The 22,178-nt window shown below is 38.0% G+C and overlaps 1 protein-coding gene across 12 annotated transcripts in view; it reads right to left on the bottom strand.

Annotated features, from left to right (window-relative positions):
• Positions 1-22,178, bottom strand: part of LOC128211277 (uncharacterized) — an 84,758-nt gene that overhangs the window by 5,320 nt on the left and 57,260 nt on the right. For all 12 annotated transcript variants that reach the window (XM_052915893.1, XM_052915894.1, XM_052915886.1 and 9 more), the window contains 2 exons: positions 6,847-6,948; positions 6,459-6,569 (listed from right to left, as the gene is read on the bottom strand). In XM_052915893.1, the coding sequence (XP_052771853.1) occupies positions 6,459-6,569; positions 6,847-6,948 (213 nt within the window). The remainder of the gene's footprint in view (positions 1-6,458; positions 6,570-6,846; positions 6,949-22,178) is intronic.

Here is a 22,178-nt window from a genome sequence, read left to right as displayed (position 1 = left end):
TCCAACACTATCTACTTCTTACCTGTACACAAGTTTGACCATGCAGACATGACTAGTTCAACAATATCTACTTTTTACCTGTACACAAGTTTGACCATGCAGACATGACTAGTTCAACAATATCCACTTTTTACCTGTACACAGGTTTGACTGTGCAGACATGACTAGTCCCACACTATCTACTTTTTACCTGTACACAAGTTTGACCATGCAGACATGACTAGTCAAACAATATCTACTTCTTACCTGTACACAGGTTTGACTGTGCAGACTTGACTAGTTCAACAATATCTTCTCTTTACCTGTACACAAGTTTGACCATGCACACATGACTAGTCAAACAATATCTACTTCTTACCTGTACACAGGTTTGACCATGCACACATGACTAGTCCCACACTATCTACTTCTTTTTTTTTCAATTATTTTTATTCAAGATTTTGGAACAATATAAACATATACAAATATACATATACATACACAGACAGTCAATATAAAGAATTTAAAAAGTTCAGTCAATATAAATTAACATGTTGACATAATCTATAACAACTAAGTAAGAAGTATATATATTTATATAGTTTATATCGAGCAAAGTTTATTCATCAATATAAAGTATGTTTTTCCTATTCTTGAATTTTTAAGTTTTTTGTAGAGAACAAAGAGAGAGGAGATAGGGGGAGCCAATAAATAATAAAGAAAAAAATACTATAAGGGATATAATTCTATAATTTAGTTGATAGTGTACTTTCATAAGTGAGTTGTTAGATCACAAGCAGATATATTTTTAAAAGGGTACTCTAAGGGAGATAATTCTATTGTTTAGTTGGAAGTGTAATTTCATAAGTAAGGTGTTTGATCACATGCAGATATATTAACACAGTTGCAAAAATTCATTCCATTTTGCTTCAAATACATCTAGTTTGTCTTTTTGTGTTGCGATTATTTTTTCTATTAAGATGCGCCTCAACAAATAGTTTTTAAATGATGCTATTTCTGGTATTTTTCTGTCATATTTACAATAACTTATGTAGTACTTTGCTAATAGCAGAAGAAAGTTTATCAAATTAATGTTTGTATTATTATTGTTCTTTTTAACTCCTAATGATATTACTCTGTATTGCATTATGCTTGTTTGAATATGTTTTGTATTAATAAAATTTTGTAAATTTGACCAAAAGTTTTGAGTTATTGGACATTCCCAGAAGAGATGTTTTTGTGTTTCTGGTGCCATTGAACAAAAATCGCATAGTCTTGAGTTTGTGATTTTACATTTGTGTAGGTAATCATTGTTGGGAACTAAATTCATTATATACTTATATTGATATTCTCTTAATTTTGTGTCTATTGTAGAGTGGATTGGTGTTGTCAGTATATGCTTCCAATTTAATTCTTCCTCAGGAAATTCAATGTCCCATTTAATAAGACATTTGTTATTTTTTTGTTTTAATTCAATTTGTTTATTATAAAGGATTTTGTTTACTTTGTTCTTTTTTCTTAACTTGTCTATAAGGTATTCTGGCTCTTTGTTTAAAGTGGCATGGTAGTCTTTTAGTTCTTGTCCCCATATTTTATTTATAGTTTTTATTAACGTAAGATATTTGAGAAAATCACCATCCACAATGTTATATTTAATTTGCATCTGTTCGAAAGTAAAAAAATCTTTAATTTCAAAATCGAAAATTTGTTCAACATAAAATATTTTTTTTTTTGCCAGTCTTTATAAAGAAGGGTATTGCCATTGCTTTGTTTAAGATTAGAGTTATTCCATAAAAATTCTTTTGCTAGATTTTTCACGGTCTTGTTATAATTGATTTTGCACCAAGATGTAAGGATTTGTTTTAGAAAGGTAAAATTTAGCTGGAAGTTGCTAGCATCGTTTACATTAGTGTTATATTTCCATATGTTTGTTCCACCAAATTTATTGAGTTCTGAGTTATATAGTTTATTCCATTTAGCATTACTCTTAGTTATTAATCTTTTGATCCAACTAGCTTTTAATGCATTGATAAAGGATTCTATGTCTAGCATTTTTAGTCCGCCATTTTCATAGGTTTGGTATATTGTGTCTCTGGAAATTTTATCTGGTTTTGAGTCCCAAAGAAAGTCAAACATAATATTTTTAATTCGTTTTATTGTTGGTTCTGTTGGATTAGGTAGCACTGTTAGTGGGTAAACAAGTTTCGGGAATGCATATGATTTTAAAACAGTGATTTTTCCTATCAATGAGATTTTCCATCTTTTCCATTTATAGAGAGTGTGTTGAAATGCATTTATTTTAGGTTCTAAATTTAGTTCATGTATCTTTCTATGGTCATTTGAGAAACATATACCTAACGTTGAGGCTTCATTAGATGTCCATACAAATTTTTTTGACTTACAGAATTTTTTATTGGTATATCGCAGTGTACCGATTCTCAAGACAGTACATTTTGATATGTTCAATTTTAGTCCAGATATTTGACTAAATTTTTCAAATGTTGTTACAAGGTTTTGGAATGAGATTTCTGTACCATCAAGGAAAAAGCTTGCATCGTCAGCAAATAATGTTTGTTTTATTTCATTATTGAAAACATTTATTCCTTTTATGTTGTTGTTGTTATTTATATTCAGTGATAAAATTTCAATACATATGAGAAATAGATAAGGTGATAGGGGACACCCTTGTCTTACACCTTTGTCAATTTTAAAGAAGTTTGATAAGTGTCCATTCACATTAATGCAACTTTGGGCATCATTGTAAAATAGTTTTACCCAATTTATAAGTGTTTCTCCAAAGTTGAAATACTTTAAACATTCAAACATATAGTCATGGTTCACACTATCGAAGGCTTTATGAAAATCAGAGAAGAAAATAATTCCTTTTTCATTATCTTTATTTATTTGTTCAATAATATCATACAGAATTCTTACGTTTTCACCTATATATCGCCCTTTAATAAATCCAGTTTGATCTTCATTAATAAGGTTGGCTAGTATGTTTTTGATTCTATTTGCTATGGATTTTGAGGCTATTTTATAATCTATATTGAGAAGTGATATTGGCCTCCAGTTGTTAATGTCTGTTAATAGTTTGTCTTTTTTTGGTAGAAGAGATATGACGCTTTGTTTTTGGAGTTCAGTTAGGTTTTTATTTTGAAATGAAAAATTTAATGAGTTTACTAAGAATCGTTTTATATCATTCCAAAAGATTTTATAGAATTCGGTAGTTATGCCGTCAGATCCCGGACTTTTTCTGTTTTGCATTTCTTTTAGTGCTTTGCCACATTCATACTCTGTCAATAAACCTTCACATGATTTTTTTTGCTCATCATTGAGTTTTTTGTTATTATCTGGAAAGAAGTTGTTATCGGTTTGTATGTTAATGTCTTTTTTATATAGATTACTGTAGAATGAATAAATGTCTTTGATTATTTCTTCACTTTTTGTTTTTTCTACTCCATTGTGAATTATTTTATTTATTGATCTTTCGCTTGCTTGCTTTTTTTCTAGGTTTGCGAAGTATTTTGTATTTTTTTCTGCTCCTTCGATCCATTCAGCTTTTGTTCTTAATAATATACTTTTTGTTTTTTCGTCAAGAAAATAGTTTAATCTGGTTTTCTGTTCGTTTAGCTCTTTTATAAGGTTGTTTTTATCAGTAGATAGGGTTAATTTTTTTTCAATTCTTTTAATAGTATTTTCAATTTCCGTTATTTCGTTTTCATTTTCTTTTTTTATTTTAGCTGAATATTTAATTGTTTCATTTCGTATAGTGCCTTTTATTATTTCCCATAGAGTGTGAGGGTTAGCTGCATTATTAATTTGTACAGTTTCATTAATTGCATTGCGTATGATGTTTTGGTATTCTTTGTTGAGCAGTATGTTGTTATTAAATTTAAAATATCCTGGTCCTTTGGCAGATCTTGATAAATCTATGTTGAGATTAACGAATGAATGATCTGATCTATAGCCTGGAGAGATATTACAATTAAATATAGTGTTAATTAAATTTTGAGATACTAGAAAGTAGTCTAATCTGCAGAATATAGGCGGTTTTGTATTACTATGCCATGTATAACTTTTTGTTTGTGGGTTGCTTAAGCGCCATATGTCATGGAGATCATTATTTTCTAAGATATTATTAAGTCTATGTGTGCTTTGTTTGTTTGTGTTATCTTTACCATTCAATTTGTCAATTTCTGAGTTAAGCACTACGTTAAAATCTCCTCCAATTATCAGTGTTTCGTTATTATTATCTACAATCAAGTTTTGAAGTGTATCAAGAAAATGTTTATCGTATGTATTTGGACCATAAACATTTATAAACATTATTGTTTCATCATTGATTTCAAGTTTTAATGATTGAAGCCTACCACTTATAATATCATTGTATTCTAGTATGTTACAATTTATATTATTGTTTATGAGAATGCCTACTCCTTGGCTGTTTGATTTGTTACCACTTAGAATTATGTCATGTTTCCATTCTGTTTTCCATTTCTGTTCATCTTTGTTTTTTATACAGTGCATTTCTTGGATGAGACATATGTTATATTTTTTTAGTTTTAAAAATTCAAACAACTTAGTTCGTTTTTCTTTTGATGCTAAGCCTTTAGCATTAAATGTACATATTTTTAGATGCATGTTTTATATATCAGTATGTTCATGTTTTGTTTAAATATACTCTGCGTGTGATCATTGTTACAAGAGGATAAATCAGAACTATCATGTGGCTCATGAGGACAGGAGAGAGAAGATAAGATATCAGTAAAAAAGGTTGAAGTCATTTGGTCAATTGGTGCCTTGCGTTTTGTGGAAGGCAGATTTGCAATTATATCCACAAATTGCATTTTGGATAATATGACTATAAATGTTAATAAAAACATTTGAAGAAAAGAAAAAATAATAGTTACAAAAGACAAAAAGCTCTTATTATATAGCAATATGTGTTTCCAAAGTATATATAGTTACATTTTTGTATAATTATAATAAGGCTTTCTACTGTTTATTTTTCTTAATGCAGGTATTTATACCTATATCTGTTTTATTTTTTTTAAAGAGTTAATAAAATGGGGTTGTGCATGAACTTGTGTTACATGAATATGATACCCTAATTGGAATTTTGCATATAGACAATACATATGCTTTCAATTTATACAAGCATACAATACATTTTATGATAACACATTTGGACATATTAATGCAGTTTATCAAAATTATTTAGTGACAGATATAAACTCAAACATATATCTTACTCTGGCGACATACTTATAGTTATACAGTGTATAAGAAATATTCATGCATTCACATGATCCCATGTATATATATATGTACCCGTGCATGTAAATATGCACACCCAGGCACCAGAAACACTAACACAAAGATATTAACAATTGTACATATACATATGTAAGATTTAAACATATCTAGGTAAATGCATACAGTACATTCTTTTTTGGAATAAATTGATAGTTGAAGTTTTAGACAAATATATAATAAAAAAGCGGTAGGATTTTACCATGCATTCACAACTCATCAAAAAATGGTCTATATTGTATTCTATATATGATCATTATTAATAGCATTAATGTACGTGAATTTATATAACAAAAACAGAGATATATAGGTTTTATACACATGTTTTTACCTATTATTAGCAGTCTATATTGTCTGTATTCATATTTTCAGTGTTGATTTATCTGTGTCCTTTTCTAGAGAACCTGTCACGACTTCGATGCTCGCTAATCACTTCACCGATATTGTCAAAAATGTCAAATTTGATCCGTTCGTCACTCGATGTTTGTCCGTACACTGAACCATTAAAAAACCACGCGCTTTTAATGTCTGTATGGAGTAGAAGCCTACTAATCAGCCCTTGGTTTCGTTTTGTGACGTCATCGACAAGTCGATGACCACAGCTCTTCATTGGGGATCTTTTTCGCATGATTTCTGTTTTGGCGTTGTTGCTCCTCAGTTTCAGGATGATTGGTCTAGTAGTACCCTGTTTTGAAGGAATGCGATGGATAGCCAGGATGTTATCCGTATTTAGGTCTATGTCCGCAGCAGACTTTAAAATTTTTGACACATTTTCTATAAGTTCTGGCTCTGTTTCATTGGCTGCCTGTTTGACATTCATTACTTTGATGTTGTTTTTTCGTGAATATTGTTCATTGTAATTGGCTAGTTTCAGAGCTTCCAAGCCTGTTTCACTGGCTCTGTCGATCTTAGATTTCATTTCAGTATACATATCTGAGTTTTTTTTCTCTAGAGTTTTGAGTTCTTCTTTTAGATGATCTTTTTCTACTTCTTACCTGTACACAGGTTTGACTGTGCAGACTTGACCAGTCCAACAATATCTACTTTTTTCCTGTACACAGCTTTGACTGTGCAGACATGACTAGTCCAACAATATCTACTTCTTACCTGTACACAGTTTTGACTGTGAAGACATGACCAGTCTAACAATATCTACTTCTTACCTGTACACAGGTTTGACTGTGCAGTAAAGTCGCTCACACATGAACACGCGCTGTTTTCACAAGCACCGTTAATGACGCACTTGTCTTTGACGGAGCAGTCGGCTCCGACGCCTGGGAAAGGATGGTTCAGAAACATTAATATAAGATAAGAAACTAAAGACATGTTTGCATTCGCCTGATCAAGGGTCGGGAATACTTTGAAGGCTAATGAACGAATACTTAGTTTAACTTGCATCATTTACAGTACAATATGACATGATAAAGGAATTTGTTGAATTTGTTTTTAAGTCAAAATCAAAATTGTCAATGCAGAGAAAATAACAAGGGCAAAAAAGCATGTTATAATAGAAGAAATTCTTGAAGATAATTTGTTTGATTGTTTCCCTACCTAGCTTGCATGCGTTAGGACTGGCATTGGTATCACAGACGGCACCGGCGTTAGTTGACGTATCACAGTCGGCGTCCGCACTACATGTTGTGTCAAGGTCCGCTGAAGCACCACCAAGAAGATTATGTAATGTTTGATCATAATATTTCTTAGTGTGAATTACTTACATTTATCGTAAATTCTTATTTTGACCAGCATTACGTACGTTTGGAAGTTGCCTTGCATACATTGGAGCAATACAAGGTAGTTGATATTTATGCTCGCTTTGAAACAAAATTCAGATTGTATATTATTGTGCAGCGATGAGTATTCGTAACCGATTTGAATACCTGCGTGTTGGCTGATTATTAAACGCATAAAGCCGCATAATTTATTTATATACAGTTTAATGGCGTGAAATACTTGCGACAATTGTGTTTGTCTGTTGAACTTTCGATTTTTGTGCAATATTTGAAAGTGTGCTAGTTCTAATAGTATCGTGCAATAATTCATATTCGTTTAGCTACTGTACTTGTCCCGATTGTTTCATGCAATATGTCCTGGTTTGCTATGGTTACAGCCATTGTCCGAATTTCCCAAAATAATTCATTATTTGTTATGTCTACTATGCTTGTTCCGATCGTTTTGTGCAATAACTTATGGTTTGTTATGTCTACTATGCTTGTTCCGATAGTTTCGTGCAATAACTTATGGTTTGTTATGTCTTCTTAACTTTTCCCGATAGTGTATTGTGCAATGATTTAAGGATTGTTATGGAAACTGTGTTTGTACCGACAGTTTCGAGCAATACGGCATATTTTGTTATCGCAACTGTTCTTTTCCTGAGATTTTCGTGCGTTAATGCATGGTTTGTTATCGCAACTGTTCTTTTTCAGAGCGTTTTGAGCAATAATGCATGGTTTGTTATGGCAACTGTTCTTTCCCCGAGAGTTTTCTTGCATTAATACATGGTTTGTTATCGCAACTGTTCTTTTTCAGAGCGTTTTGAGCAATAATGCATGGTTTGTTATGGCAACTGTTCTTTTCCTGAGAGTTTCGTGCATTAATACATGGTTTGTTATGGCAACTGTTCTTTTCCCGAGAGTTTCGTGCATTAATGCATGGTTTGTTATGGCAACTGTTCTTTTCCCGAGAGTTTCGTGCATTAATGCATGGTTTGTTATGGCAACTGTTCTCTTCCCGAGAGTTTTCTTGCATTAATGCATGGTTTGTTATGGCAACTGTTCTTTTCCCGAGAGTTTTGTGCATTAATGCATGGTTTGTTATGGCAACTGTTCTTTACCCGAGAGTTTCGTGCATTAATGCATGGTTTGTTATGACAACTGTTCTTTTTCCGAGAGTTTCGTGCATTAATGCATGGTTTGTTATGGCAACTGTTCTTTTCCCGAGAGTTTCGTGCATTAATGCATGGTTTGTTATGGCAACTGTTCATTCCCGAGAGTTTCGTGCATTAATGCATGGTTTGTTATGGCAACTGTTCTTTTCCTGAGAGATTCGTGCATTAATGCATGGTTTGTTATGGCAACTGTTCTTTCCCCGAGAGTTTCGTGCGTTAATGCATGGTTTGTTATGGCAACTGTTCTTGTTAATGCATGGTTTGTTATGGCAACTGTTCTTTTCCCGAGAGTTTCGTGCGTTAATACATGGTTTGTTATCGCAACTGTTCTTTTTCAGAGCGTTTTGAGCAATAATGCATGGTTTGTTATGGCAACTGTTCTTTTCCTGAGAGTTTCGTGCATTAATGCATGGTTTGTTATGGCAACTGTTCTTTTCCCGAGAGTTTCGTGCATTAATGCATGGTTTGTTATGGCAACTGTTCTTTTCCCGAGAGTTTCGTGCATTAATGCATGGTTTGTTATGGCAACTGTTCTCTTCCCGAGAGTTTTCTTGCATTAATGCATGGTTTGTTATGGCAACTGTTCTTTTCCCGAGAGTTTTGTGCATTAATGCATGGTTTGTTATGGCAACTGTTCTTTACCCGAGAGTTTCGTGCATTAATGCATGGTTTGTTATGACAACTGTTCTTTTTCCGAGAGTTTCGTGCATTAATGCATGGTTTGTTATGGCAACTGTTCTTTTCCCGAGAGTTTCGTGCATTAATGCATGGTTTGTTATGGCAACTGTTCATTCCCGAGAGTTTCGTGCATTAATGCATGGTTTGTTATGGCAACTGTTCTTTTCCTGAGAGATTCGTGCATTAATGCATGGTTTGTTATGGCAACTGTTCTTTCCCCGAGAGTTTCGTGCGTTAATGCATGGTTTGTTATGGCAACTGTTCTTGTTAATGCATGGTTTGTTATGGCAACTGTTCTTTTCCCGAGAGTTTCGTGCGTTAATGCATGGTTTGTTATGGCAACTGTTCTTTTCCCGAGAATTTCGTGTGTTAATGCATGGTTTGTTATGGCAACTGTTCTTTCCCCGAGAGTTTCGTGCGTTAATGCATGGTTTGTTATGGCAACTGTTCTTTTCCCGAGAGTTTCGTGCGTTAATGCATGGTTTGTTATGGCAACTGTTCTTTTCCCGAGAGTTTCGTGCGTTAATGCATGGTTTACTATGGCAACTGTTCTTTACCCGAGAGTTTCGTGCATTGATGCATGGTTTGTTATGGCAACTGTTCTTTACCCGAGAGTTTCGTGCATTGATGCATGGTTTGTTATGGCAACTGTTCTTTTCCCGAGAGTTTCGTGCATTGATGCAAGGTTTGTTATGGCAACTGTTCATTCCCGAGAGTTTCGTGCATTGATGCATGGTTTGTTATGGCAACTGCTTTTTTTCCGAGAGTTTCGTGCATTAATGCATGGTTTGTTATGGCAACTGTTCCTTTCCCGAGAGTTTCGTGCATTAATGCATGGTTTGTTATGGCAACTGTTCTTTTCCCGAGAGTTTCGTGCGTTAATACATGGTTTGTTATGGCAACTGTTCTTTTCCCGAGAGTTTCGTACGTTAATGCATGGTTTGTTATGGCAACTGTTCTTTCCCCGAGAGTTTCGTGCGCTAATGCATGGTTTGTTATGGCAACTGTTCTTTCCCCGAGAGTTTCGTGCGTTAATGCATGGTTTGTTATGGCAACTGTTCTTTCCCCGAGAGTTTCGTGCGTTAATGCATGGTTTGTTATGGCAACTGTTCTTTTCCCGAGAGTTTCGTGCGTTAATGCATGGTTTGTAATGGCAACTGTTCTTTCCCCGAGAGTTTCGTGCGTTAATGCATGGTTTGTTATGGCAACTGTTCTTTCTCCGAGAGTTTCGTGCATTAATGCATGGTTTGTTATGGCAACTGTTCTTTCCCCGAGAGTTTCGTGCGTTAATGCATGGTTTGTTATGGCAACTGTTCTTTCCCCGAGAGTTTCGTGCGTTAATGCATGGTTTGTTATGGCAACTGTTCTTTTTCCGAGAGTTTCGTGCGTCAATGCATGGTTTGTTATGACAACTGTTCTTTTTCCGAGAGTTTCGTGCATTAATGCATGGTTTGTTATGGCAACTGTTCTTTTCCCGAGAGTTTCGTGCATTAATGCAAGGTTTGTTATGGCAACTGTTCTCTCCCCGAGAGTTTCGTGCATTAATGCATGGTTTGTTATGGCAACTGTTCTTTTCCCGAGAGTTTTGTGCATTAATGCATGGTTTGTTATGGCAACTGTTCTTTTCCCGAGAGTTTTGGGCATTAATGCATGGTTTGTTATGGCAACTGTTTTTTACCCTAGAGTTTTGTGCATTATGGCAACTGTTCTTTCCCCGAGAGTTTCGTGCATTAATGCATGGTTTGTTATGGCAACTGTTCTTTCCCCGAGAGTTTCGTGCATTAATGCATGGTTTGTTATGGCAACTGTTCTTTACCCGATAGTTTCGTGCATTAATGCATGGTTTGTTATGGCAACTTTTCTTTACCCGAGAGTTTTGTGCATTAATGCATGGTTTGTTATGGCAACTGTTCTTTACCCGAGAGTTTCGTGCATTTTTCGTGCATTAATGCATGGTTTGTTATGGCAACTGTTCTTTTCCCGAGAGTTTCGTGCATTAATGCATGGTTTGTTATGGCAACTGTTCTTTCCCCGAGAGTTTCGTGCGTTAATGCATGCTTTGTTATGGCAACTGTTCTTTCCCCGAGAGTTTCGTGCATTAATGCATGGTTTGTTATGACAACTGTTCTTTCCCCGAGAGTTTCGTGCGTTAATGCATGGTTTGTTATGGCAACTGTTCTTTCCCCGAGAGTTTCGTGCGTTAATGCATGGTTTGTTATGGCAACTGCTCTTTTTCCGAGAGTTTCGTGCGTTAATGCATGGTTTGTTATGGCAACTGCTCTTTTTCCAAGAGTTTTGTGCGTTAATGCATGGTTTGTTATGGCAACTGCTCTTTTCCCGAGAGTTTCGTGCATTAATGCATGGTTTGTTATGGCAACTGCTCTTTTCCCGAGAGTTTCGTGCATTAATGCATGGTTTGTTATGGCAACTGTTCTTTTCCCGAGAGTTTCGTGCATTAATGCATGGTTTGTTATGGCAACTGTTCTTTTCCCGAGAGTTTCGTGCATTAATGCATGGTTTGTACTGGCAACTGTTCTTTCCCCGAGAGTTTTGTGCATTAATGCATGGTTTGTTATGGCAACTGTTCTTTCCCCGAGAGTTTCGTGCAATATTTCATGGTTTGTTATGGCAACTGTTCTTTCCCCGAGAGTTTCGTGCATTAATTCATGGTTTGTTATGGCAACTGTTCTTTACCCGAGAGTTATGTGCAATAATGCATGGTTTGTTATGGCAAATGTTCTTTACCCGAGAGTTTCGTGCATTAATGCATGGTTTGTTATGGCAACTGTTCTTTCCCCGAGAGGTTCGTGCATTAATGCATGGTTTGTTATGGCAACTGTTCTTTCCCCGAGAGTTTCGTGCATTAATGCATGGTTTGTTATGGCAACTGTTCTTTACCCGAGAGTTTCGTGCATCAATGCATGGTTTGTTATGGCAACTGTTCTTTTCCCGAGAGTTTCGTGCATCAATGCATGGTTTGTTATGACAACTGTTCTTTTCCCGAGAGTTTCGTGCATCAATGCATGGTTTGTTATGGCAACTGTTCATTCCCGAGAGATTCGTGCATAAATGCATGGTTTGTTATGGCAACTGTTCATTCCCGAGAGTTTCGTGCATTAATGCATGGTTTGTTATGGCAACTGTTCTTTTCCCGAGAGTTTCGTGCATTAATGCTTGGTTTATTATGGCATTTGTTCTTTTCCCGAGAGTTTCGTGCATTAATGCATGGTTTGTTATGGCCACTGTTCTTTTCCCGAGAGTTTCGTGCGTTAATGCATGGTTTGTTATGGCAACTGTTCTTTCCCCGAGAGTTTCGTGCATTAATGCATAGTTTGTTATGGCAACTGTTCTTTTTCCGAGAGTTTCGTGCATTACTGCATGGTTTGTTATGGCAACTGGTCTTTTTCCGAGAGTTTCGTGCATTAATACATGGTTTGTTATGGCAACTGGTCTTTTCCCGAGAGTTTCGTGCATTAATACATGGTTTGTTATGGCAACTGGTCTTTTCCCGAGAGTTTCGTGCATTAATACATGGTTTGTTATGGCAACTGGTCTTTTTCCGAGAGTTTCGTGCATTAATGCATGGTTTGTTATGGCAACTGGTCTTTTTCCGAGAGTTTCGTGCATTAATGCATGGTTTGTTATGGCAACTGGTCTTTCCCGAGAGTTTCGTGCATTAATGCATGGTTTGTTATGGCAACTGTTCTTTACCCGAGAGTTTCGTGCATTAATGCATGGTTTGTTATGGCAACTGTTCTTTTCCCGAGAGTTTCGTGCATTAATGCATGGTTTGTTATGGCAACTGTTCTTTTCCCGAGAGTTTCGTGCATTAATGCATGGTTTGTTATGGAAACTGTTCATTCCCGAGAGATTCGTGCATTAATGCATGGTTTGTTATGGCAACTGTTCATTCCCGAGAGATTCGTGCATTAATGCATGGTTTGTTATGGCAACTGTTCATTTCCCGAGAGTTTCGTGCATTAATGCATGGTTTGTTATGGCAACTTTTCTTTTCCCGAGAGTTTCGTGCATTAATGCATGGTTTGTTATGGCAACTGTTTTTTTCCCGAGAGTTTCGTGCATTAATGCATGGTTTGTTATGGCAACTGTCTTTTCCCGAGAGTTTCGTGCATTAATGCATGGTTTGTTATGGCAACTGTTCTTTTCCCGAGAGTTTCGTGCATTAATGCATGGTTTGTTATGGCAGCTGTTCTTATCCCGAGAGTTTCGTGCATTAATGCATGGTTTGTTATGGCAGCTGTTCTTATCCCGAGAGTTTCGTGCATAAATGCATGGTTTGTTATGGCAGCTGTTCTTATCCCGAGAGTTTCGTGCATTAATGCATGGTTTGTTATGGCAACTGTTCTTTTCCCGAGAGTTTCGTGCATTAATGCATGGTTTGTTATGGCAACTGTTCTTTTCCCGAGAGTTTCGTGCATTAATGCATGGTTTGTTATGGCAACTGCTCTTTCCCCGAGAGTTTCGTGCATTAATGCATGGTTTGTTATGGCAACTGTTCTTTTTCCGAGAGTTTCGTGCATTAATGCATGGTTTGTTATGGCAACTGTTCTTTTCCCGAGAGTTTCGTGCATGAATACATGGTTTGTTATGGCAACTGGTCTTTTCCCGAGAGTTTCGTGCATTAATACATGGTTTGTTATGGCAACTGGTCTTTTTCCGAGAGTTTCGTGCATGGTTTGTTATGGCAACTGGTCTTTTTCCGAGAGTTTCGTGCATTAATGCATGGTTTGTTATGGCAACTGGTCTTTCCCGAGAGTTTCGTGCATTAATACATGGTTTGTTATGGCAACTGTTCTTTTCCCGAGAGTTTCGTGCATTAATGCATGGTTTGTTATGGCAACTGTTTTTTTTCCCGAGAGTTTCGTGCATTAATGCATGGTTTGTTATGGCAACTGTCTTTTCCCGAGAGTTTCGTGCATTAATGCATGGATTGTTATGGCAACTGTTCTTTTCCCGAGAGTTTCGTGCATTAATGCATGGTTTGTTATGGCAACTGTTCTTATCCCGAGAGTTTCGTGCATTAATGCATGGTTTGTTATGGCAGCTGTTCTTATCCCGAGAGTTTCGTGCATTAATGCATGGTTTGTTATGGCAACTGTTCATTTCCCGAGAGTTTCGTGCATTAATGCATGGTTTGTTATGGCAACTGTTCTTTTCCCGAGAGTTTCGTGCATTAATGCATGGTTTGTTATGGCAACTGTTTTTTTCCCGAGAGTTTCGTGCATTAATGCATGGTTTGTTATGGCAACTGTCTTTTCCCGAGAGTTTCGTGCATTAATGCATGGTTTGTTATGGCAACTGTTCTTTTCCCGAGAGTTTCGTGCATTAATGCATGGTTTGTTATGGCAGCTGTTCTTATCCCGAGAGTTTCGTGCATTAATGCATGGTTTGTTATGGCAGCTGTTCTTATCCCGAGAGTTTCGTGCATTAATGCATGGTTTGCTATGGCAACTGTTCTTTTCCCGAGAGTTTCGTGCATTAATGCATGGTTTGTTATGGCAACTGGTCTTTTCCCGAGAGTTTCGTGCGTTAATGCATGGTTTGTTATGGCAACTGTTCTTTTCCCGAGAGTTTCGTGCATTAATACATGGTTTGTTATGGCAACTGTTCTTTTCCCGAGAGTTTCGTGCATTAATGCATGGTTTGTTATGGCAACTTTTCTTTTCCCGAGAGTTTCGTGCATTAATGCATGGTTTGTTATTGCAACTGGTCTTTTCCCGAGAGTTTCGTGCATTAATACATGGTTTGTTATGGCAACTGGTCTTTTCCCGAGAGTTTCGTGCATTAATACATGGTTTGTTATGGCAACTGGACTTTTCCCGAGAGTTTCGTGCATTAATACATGGTTTGTTATGGCAACTGGTCTTTTCCCGAGAGTTTCGTGCATTAATACATGGTTTGTTATGGCAACTGGTCTTTTCCCGAGAGTTTCGTGCGTTAATGCATGGTTTGTTATGGCAACTGTTCTTTTCCCGAGAGTTTCGTGCGTTAATGCATGGTTTGTTATGGCAAATGTTCTTTTCCCGAGAGTTTCGTGCATTAATGCATGGTTTGTTATGGCAACTTCTCTTTTTCCGAGAGTTTCGTGCATTAATGCATGGTTTGTTATGGAAACTGTTCTTTTTCCGAAAGTTTCGTGCGTTAATGCATGGCTTGTTACGGCAACTGTTCTTTTCCCGAGAGTTTCGTGCATTAATGCATGGTTTGTTACGGCAACTGTTCTTTTCCCGAGAGTTTCGTGCATTAATGCATGGTTTGTTACGGCAACTGTTCTTTTCCCGAGAGTTTCGTGCATTAATGCATGGTTTGTTACGGCAACTGTTCTTTTCCCGAGAGTTTCGTGCATTAATGCATGGTTTGTTATGGCAACAGTTCTTTCCCCGAGAGTTTCGTGCATTAATGCATGGTTTGTTATGGCAACAGTTCTTTCCCCGAGAGTTTCGTGCATTAATGCATGGTTTGTTATGGCAACTGTTCTTTCCCCGAGAGTTTCGTGCATTAATGCATGGTTTGTTATGGCAACTGTTCTTTTCCCGAGAGTTTCGTGCATTAATGCATGGTTTGTTATGGCAACTGTTCATTCCCGAGAGTTTCGTGCATTAATGCATGGTTTGTTATGGTAACTGTTCTTTTCCCGAGAGTTTCGTGCATTAATGCTTGGTTTGTTATGGCCACTCTTCTTTTCCCGAGAGTTTCGTGCATTAATGCATGGTTTGTTATGGCCACTGTTCTTTTCCCGAGCGTTTCGTGCGTTAATGCATGGTTTGTGTTGGCCCTGTTCTTTTCCCGAGCGTTTCGTGCGTTAATGCATGGTTTGTTATGGCAACTGTTCTTTCCCCGAGATATTCGTGCATTAATGCATGGTTTGTTATGGCAACTGTTCTTTCCCCGAGAGATTCGTGCGTTAATGCATGGTTTGTTATGGCAACTGTTCTTTTCCCGAGAGTTTCGTGCATTAATGCATGGTTTGTTATGGCCACTGTTCTTTCCCCGAGAGTTTCGTGCATTAATGCATGGTTTGTTATGGCAACTGTTCTTTTCCCGAGAGTTTCGTGCATTAATGCTTGGTTTGTTATGGCCACTCTTCTTTTCCCGAGAGTTTCGTGCATTAATGCATGGTTTGTTATGGCCACTGTTCTTTTCCCGAGAGTTTCGTGCATTAATGCATGGTTTGTTATGGCCACTGTTCTTTTCCCGAGAGTTTCGTGCGTTAATGCATGGTTTGTTATGGCAACTGTTCTTTCCCCGAGAGATTCGTGCGTTAATGCATGGTTTGTTATGGCAACTGTTCTTTCCCCGAGAGATTCGTGCGTTAATGCATGGTTTGTTATGGCATCTGTTCTTTTCCCGAGAGTTTCGTGCATTAATGCATGGTTTGTTATGGCCACTGTTCTTTCCCCGAGAGTTTCGTGCATTAATGCATGGTTTGTTATGGCCACTGTTCTTTCCCCGATAGATTCGTGCATTAATGCATGGTTTGTTATGGCAACTGTTCTTTCCCCGATAGATTCGTGCATTAATGCATGGTTTGTTATGGCAACTGTTCTTTCCCCGAGAGTTTCGTGCATTAATGCATGGTTTGTTATGGCAACTGTTCTTTCCCCGAGAGTTTCGTGCATTAATGCATGGTTTGTTATGGCAACTGTTCTTTCCCCGAGAGTTTCGTGCATTAATGCATGGTTTGTTATGGCAACTGTTCTTTTCCCGAGAGTTTCGTGCATTAATGCATGGTTTGTTATGGCAACTGTTATTTTCCCGAGAGTTTCGTGCATTAATGCATGTTGTTATGGCAACTGTTCATTCCCGAGAGTTTCGTGCATTAATGCATGGTTTGTTATGGCAACTGTTCTTTTCCCGAGAGTTTCGTGCATTAATGCTTGGTTTGTTATGGCCACTCTTCTTTTCCCGAGAGTTTCGTGCATTAATGCATGGTTTGTTATGGCAACTGTTCTTTTCCCGAGAGTTTCGTGCATTAATGCATGGTTTGTTATGGCAACTGTTCTTTTCCCGAGAGTTTCGTGCATTAATGCATGGTTTGTTATGGAAACTGTTCATTCCCGAGAGATTCGTGCATTAATGCATGGTTTGTTATGGCAACTGTTCATTCCCGAGAGATTCGTGCATTAATGCATGGTTTGTTATGGCAACTGTTCATTTCCCGAGAGTTTCGTGCATTAATGCATGGTTTGTTATGGCAACTGTTCATTTCCCGAGAGTTTCGTGCATTAATACATGGTTTGTTATGGCAACTGTTCTTTTCCCGAGAGTTTCGTGCATTAATGCATGGTTTGTTATGGCAACTGTTTTTTTCCCGAGAGTTTCGTGCATTAATGCATGGTTTGTTATGGCAACTGTCTTTTCCCGAGAGTTTCGTGCATAAATGCATGGTTTGTTATGGCAACTGTTCTTTTCCCGAGAGTTTCGTGCATTAATGCATGGTTTGTTATGGCAGCTGTTCTTATCCCGAGAGTTTCGTGCATTAATGCATGGTTTGTTATGGCAGCTGTTCTTATCCCGAGAGTTTCGTGCATAAATGCATGGTTTGTTATGGCAGCTGTTCTTATCCCGAGAGTTTCGTGCATTAATGCATGGTTTGTTATGGCAACTGTTCTTTTCCCGAGAGTTTCGTGCATTAATGCATGGTTTGTTATGGCAACTGTTCTTTTCCCGAGAGTTTCGTGCATTAATGCATGGTTTGTTATGGCAACTGCTCTTTCCCCGAGAGTTTCGTGCATTAATGCATGGTTTGTTATGGCAACTGTTCTTTTCCCGAGAGTTTCGTGCATTAATGCATGGTTTGTTATGGCAACTGTTCTTTTTCCGAGAGTTTCGTGCATGAATACATGGTTTGTTATGGCAACTGGTCTTTTCCCGAGAGTTTCGTGCATTAATGCATGGTTTGTTATGGCAACTGGTCTTTCCCGAGAGTTTCGTGCATTAATACATGGTTTGTTATGGCAACTGTTCTTTTCCCGAGAGTTTCGTGCATTAATGCATGGTTTGTTATGGCAACTGTTTTTTTTTCCCGAGAGTTTCGTGCATTAATGCATGGTTTGTTATGGCAACTGTCTTTTCCCGAGAGTTTCGTGCATTAATGCATGGTTTGTTATGGCAACTGTTCTTTTCCCGAGAGTTTCGTGCATTAATGCATGGTTTGTTATGGCAACTGTTCTTTTCCCGAGAGTTTCGTGCATTAATGCATGGTTTGTTATGGCAGCTGTTCTTATCCCGAGAGTTTCGTGCATTAATGCATGGTTTGTTATGGCAACTGTTCATTTCCCGAGAGTTTCGTGCATTAATGCATGGTTTGTTATGGCAACTGTTCTTTTCCCGAGAGTTTCGTGCATTAATGCATGGTTTGTTATGGCAACTGTTTTTTTCCCGAGAGTTTCGTGCATTAATGCATGGTTTGTTATGGCAACTGTCTTTTCCCGAGAGTTTCGTGCATTAATGCATGGTTTGTTATGGCAACTGTTCTTTTCCCGAGAGTTTCGTGCATTAATGCATGGTTTGTTATGGCAACTGTTCTTATCCCGAGAGTTTCGTGCATTAATGCATGGTTTGTTATGGCAGCTGTTCTTTTCCCGAGAGTTTCGTGCATTAATGCATGGTTTGCTATGGCAACTGTTCTTTTCCCGAGAGTTTCGTGCATTAATGCATGGTTTGTTATGGCAACTGTTCTTTTCCCGAGAGTTTCGTGCATTAATGCATGGTTTGTTATGGCAACTGTTCTTTTCCCGAGAGTTTCGTGCATTAATACATGGTTTGTTATGGCAACTGTTCTTTTCCCGAGAGTTTCGTGCATTAATGCATGGTTTGTTATGGCAACTGTTCTTTTCCCGAGAGTTTCGTGCATTAATGCATGGTTTGTTATGGCAACTTTTCTTTTCCCGAGAGTTTCGTGCATTAATACATGGTTTGTTATGGCAACTGGTCTTTTCCCGAGAGTTTCGTGCATTAATACATGGTTTGTTATGGCAACTGGACTTTTCCCGAGAGTTTCGTGCATTAATACATGATTTGTTATGGCAACTGGTCTTTTCCCGAGAGTTTCGTGCATTAATACATGGTTTGTTATGGCAACTGGTCTTTTCCCGAGAGTTTCGTGCGTTAATGCATGGTTTGTTATGGCAACTGTTCTTTTCCCGAGAGTTTCGTGCGTTAATGCATGGTTTGTTATGGCAAATGTTCTTTTTCCGAGAGTTTCGTGCATTAATGCATGGTTTGTTATGGCAACTTCTCTTTTTCCGAGAGTTTCGTGCATTAATGCATGGTTTGTTATGGAAACTGTTCTTTTTCCGAGAGTTTCGTGCGTTAATGCATGGCTTGTTACGGCAACTGTTCTTTTCCCGAGAGTTTCGTGCATTAATGCATGGTTTGTTACGGCAACTGTTCTTTTCCCGAGAGTTTCGTGCATTAATGCATGGTTTGTTACGGCAACTGTTCTTTTCCCGAGAGTTTCGTGCATTAATGCATGGTTTGTTATGGCAACTGTTCTTTTCCCGAGAGTTTCGTGCATTAATGCATGGTTTTTTATGGCAACAGTTCTTTCCCCGAGAGTTTCGTGCATTAATGCATGGTTTGTTATGGCAACAGTTCTTTCCCCGAGAGTTTCGTGCATTAATGCATGGTTTGTTATGGCAACTGTTCTTTTCCCGAGAGTTTCGTGCATTAATGCATGGTTTGTTATGGCAACTGTTCTTTTCCCGAGAGTTTCGTGCATTAATGCATGGTTTGTTATGGCAACTGTTCATTCCCGAGAGTTTCGTGCATTAATGCATGGTTTGTTATGGTAACTGTTCTTTTCCCGAGAGTTTCGTGCATTAATGCTTGGTTTGTTATGGCCACTCTTCTTTTCCCGAGAGTTTCGTGCATTAATGCATGGTTTGTTATGGCCACTGTTCTTTTCCCGAGCGTTTCGTGCGTTAATGCATGGTTTGTGTTGGCCCTGTTCTTTTCCCGAGCGTTTCGTGCGTTAATGCATGGTTTGTTATGGCAACTGTTCTTTCCCCGAGAGATTCGTGCATTAATGCATGGTTTGTTATGGCAACTGTTCTTTCCCCGAGAGATTCGTGCGTTAATGCATGGTTTGTTATGGCAACTGTTCTTTTCCCGAGAGTTTCGTGCATTAATGCATGGTTTGTTATGGCCACTGTTCTTTCCCCGAGAGTTTCGTGCATTAATGCATGGTTTGTTATGGCAACTGTTCTTTTCCCGAGAGTTTCGTGCATTAATGCTTGGTTTGTTATGGCCACTCTTCTTTTCCCGAGAGTTTCGTGCATTAATGCATGGTTTGTTATGGCCACTGTTCTTTTCCCGAGCGTTTCGTGCGTTAATGCATGGTTTGTCATGGCCACTGTTCTTTTCCCGAGAGTTTCGTGCGTTAATGCATGGTTTGTTATGGCAACTGTTCTTTCCCCGAGAGATTCGTGCGTTAATGCATGGTTTGTTATGGCAACTGTTCTTTCCCCGAGAGATTCGTGCGTTAATGCATGGTTTGTTATGGCAACTGTTCTTTTCCCGAGAGTTTCGTGCATTAATGCATGGTTTGTTATGGCCACTGTTCTTTCCCCGAGAGTTTCGTGCATTAATGCATGGTTTGTTATGGCCACTGTTCTTTCCCCGATAGATTCGTGCATTAATGCATGGTTTGTTATGGCAACTGTTCTTTCCCCGAGAGTTTCGTGCATTAATGCATGGTTTGTTATGGCAACTGTTCTTTCCCCGAGAGTTTCGTGCATTAATGCATGGTTTGTTATGGCAACTGTTCTTTCCCCGAGAGTTTCGTGCATTAATGCATGGTTTGTTATGGCAACTGTTCTTTCCCCGAGAGTTTCGTGCATTAATGCATGGTTTGTTATGGCAACTGTTCTTTTCCCGAGAGTTTCGTGCATTAATGCATGGTTTGTTATGGCAACTGTTATTTTCCCGAGAGTTTCGTGCATTAATGCATGTTGTTATGGCAACTGTTCATTCCCGAGAGTTTCGTGCATTAATGCATGGTTTGTTATGGCAACTGTTCTTTTCCCGAGAGTTTCGTGCATTAATGCTTGGTTTGTTATGGCCACTCTTCTTTTCCCGAGAGTTTCGTGCATTAATGCATGGTTTGTTATGGCAACTGTTCTTTTCCCGAGAGTTTCGTGCATTAATGCATGGTTTGTTATGGCAACTGTTCTTTTCCCGAGAGTTTCGTGCATTAATGGATGGTTTGTTATGGAAACTGTTCATTCCCGAGAGATTCGTGCATTAATGCATGGTTTGTTATGGCAACTGTTCATTCCCGAGAGTTTCGTGCATTAATGCATGGTTTGTTATGGCAACTGTTCATTTCCCGAGAGTTTCGTGCATTAATGCATGGTTTGTTATGGCAACTGTTCATTTCCCGAGAGTTTCGTGCATTAATACATGGTTTGTTATGGCAACTGTTCTTTTCCCGAGAGTTTCGTGCATTAATGCATGGTTTGTTATGGCAACTGTTTTTTTTCCCGAGAGTTTCGTGCATTAATGCATGGTTTGTTATGGCAACTGTCTTTTCCCGAGAGTTTCGTGCATTAATGCATGGTTTGTTATGGCAACTGTTCTTTTCCCGAGAGTTTCGTGCATTAATGCATGGTTTGTTATGGCAACTGTTCTTTTCCCGAGAGTTTCGTGCATTAATGCATGGTTTGTTATGGCAACTGTTCTTTCCCCGAGAGTTTCGTGCATTAATGCATGGTTTGTTATGGCAACTGTTCTTTTTCCGAGAGTTTCGTGCATGAATACATGGTTTGTTATGGCAACTGGTCTTTTCCCGAGAGTTTCGTGCATTAATACATGGTTTGTTATGGCAACTGGTCTTTTTCCGAGAGTTTCGTGCATTAATGCATGGTTTGTTATGGCAACTGGTCTTTTTCCGAGAGTTTCGTGCATTAATGCATGGTTTGTTATGGCAACTGGTCTTTCCCGAGAGTTTCGTGCATTAATACATGGTTTGTTATGGCAACTGTTCTTTTCCCGAGAGTTTCGTGCATTAATGCATGGTTTGTTATGGCAGCTGTTCTTATCCCGAGAGTTTCGTGCATTAATGCATGGTTTGTTATGGCAACTGTTCTTATCCCGAGAGTTTCGTGCATTAATGCATGGTTTGTTATGGCAACTGTTCTTTTCCCGAGAGTTTCGTGCATTAATGCATGGTTTGTTATGGCAACTGGTCTTTTCCAGAGAGTTTCGTGCGTTAATGCATGGTTTGTTATGGCAACTGTTCTTTTCCCGAGAGTTTCGTGCATTAATACATGGTTTGTTATGGCAACTGGTCTTT

Source organism: Mya arenaria, chromosome 12 (assembly GCF_026914265.1).
Source record: "Mya arenaria isolate MELC-2E11 chromosome 12, ASM2691426v1".
In the NCBI taxonomy this organism is placed as follows: Eukaryota; Metazoa; Mollusca; class Bivalvia; order Myida; family Myidae; genus Mya; species Mya arenaria.
This window is presented reverse-complemented; position numbering and strand designations above follow the sequence as displayed.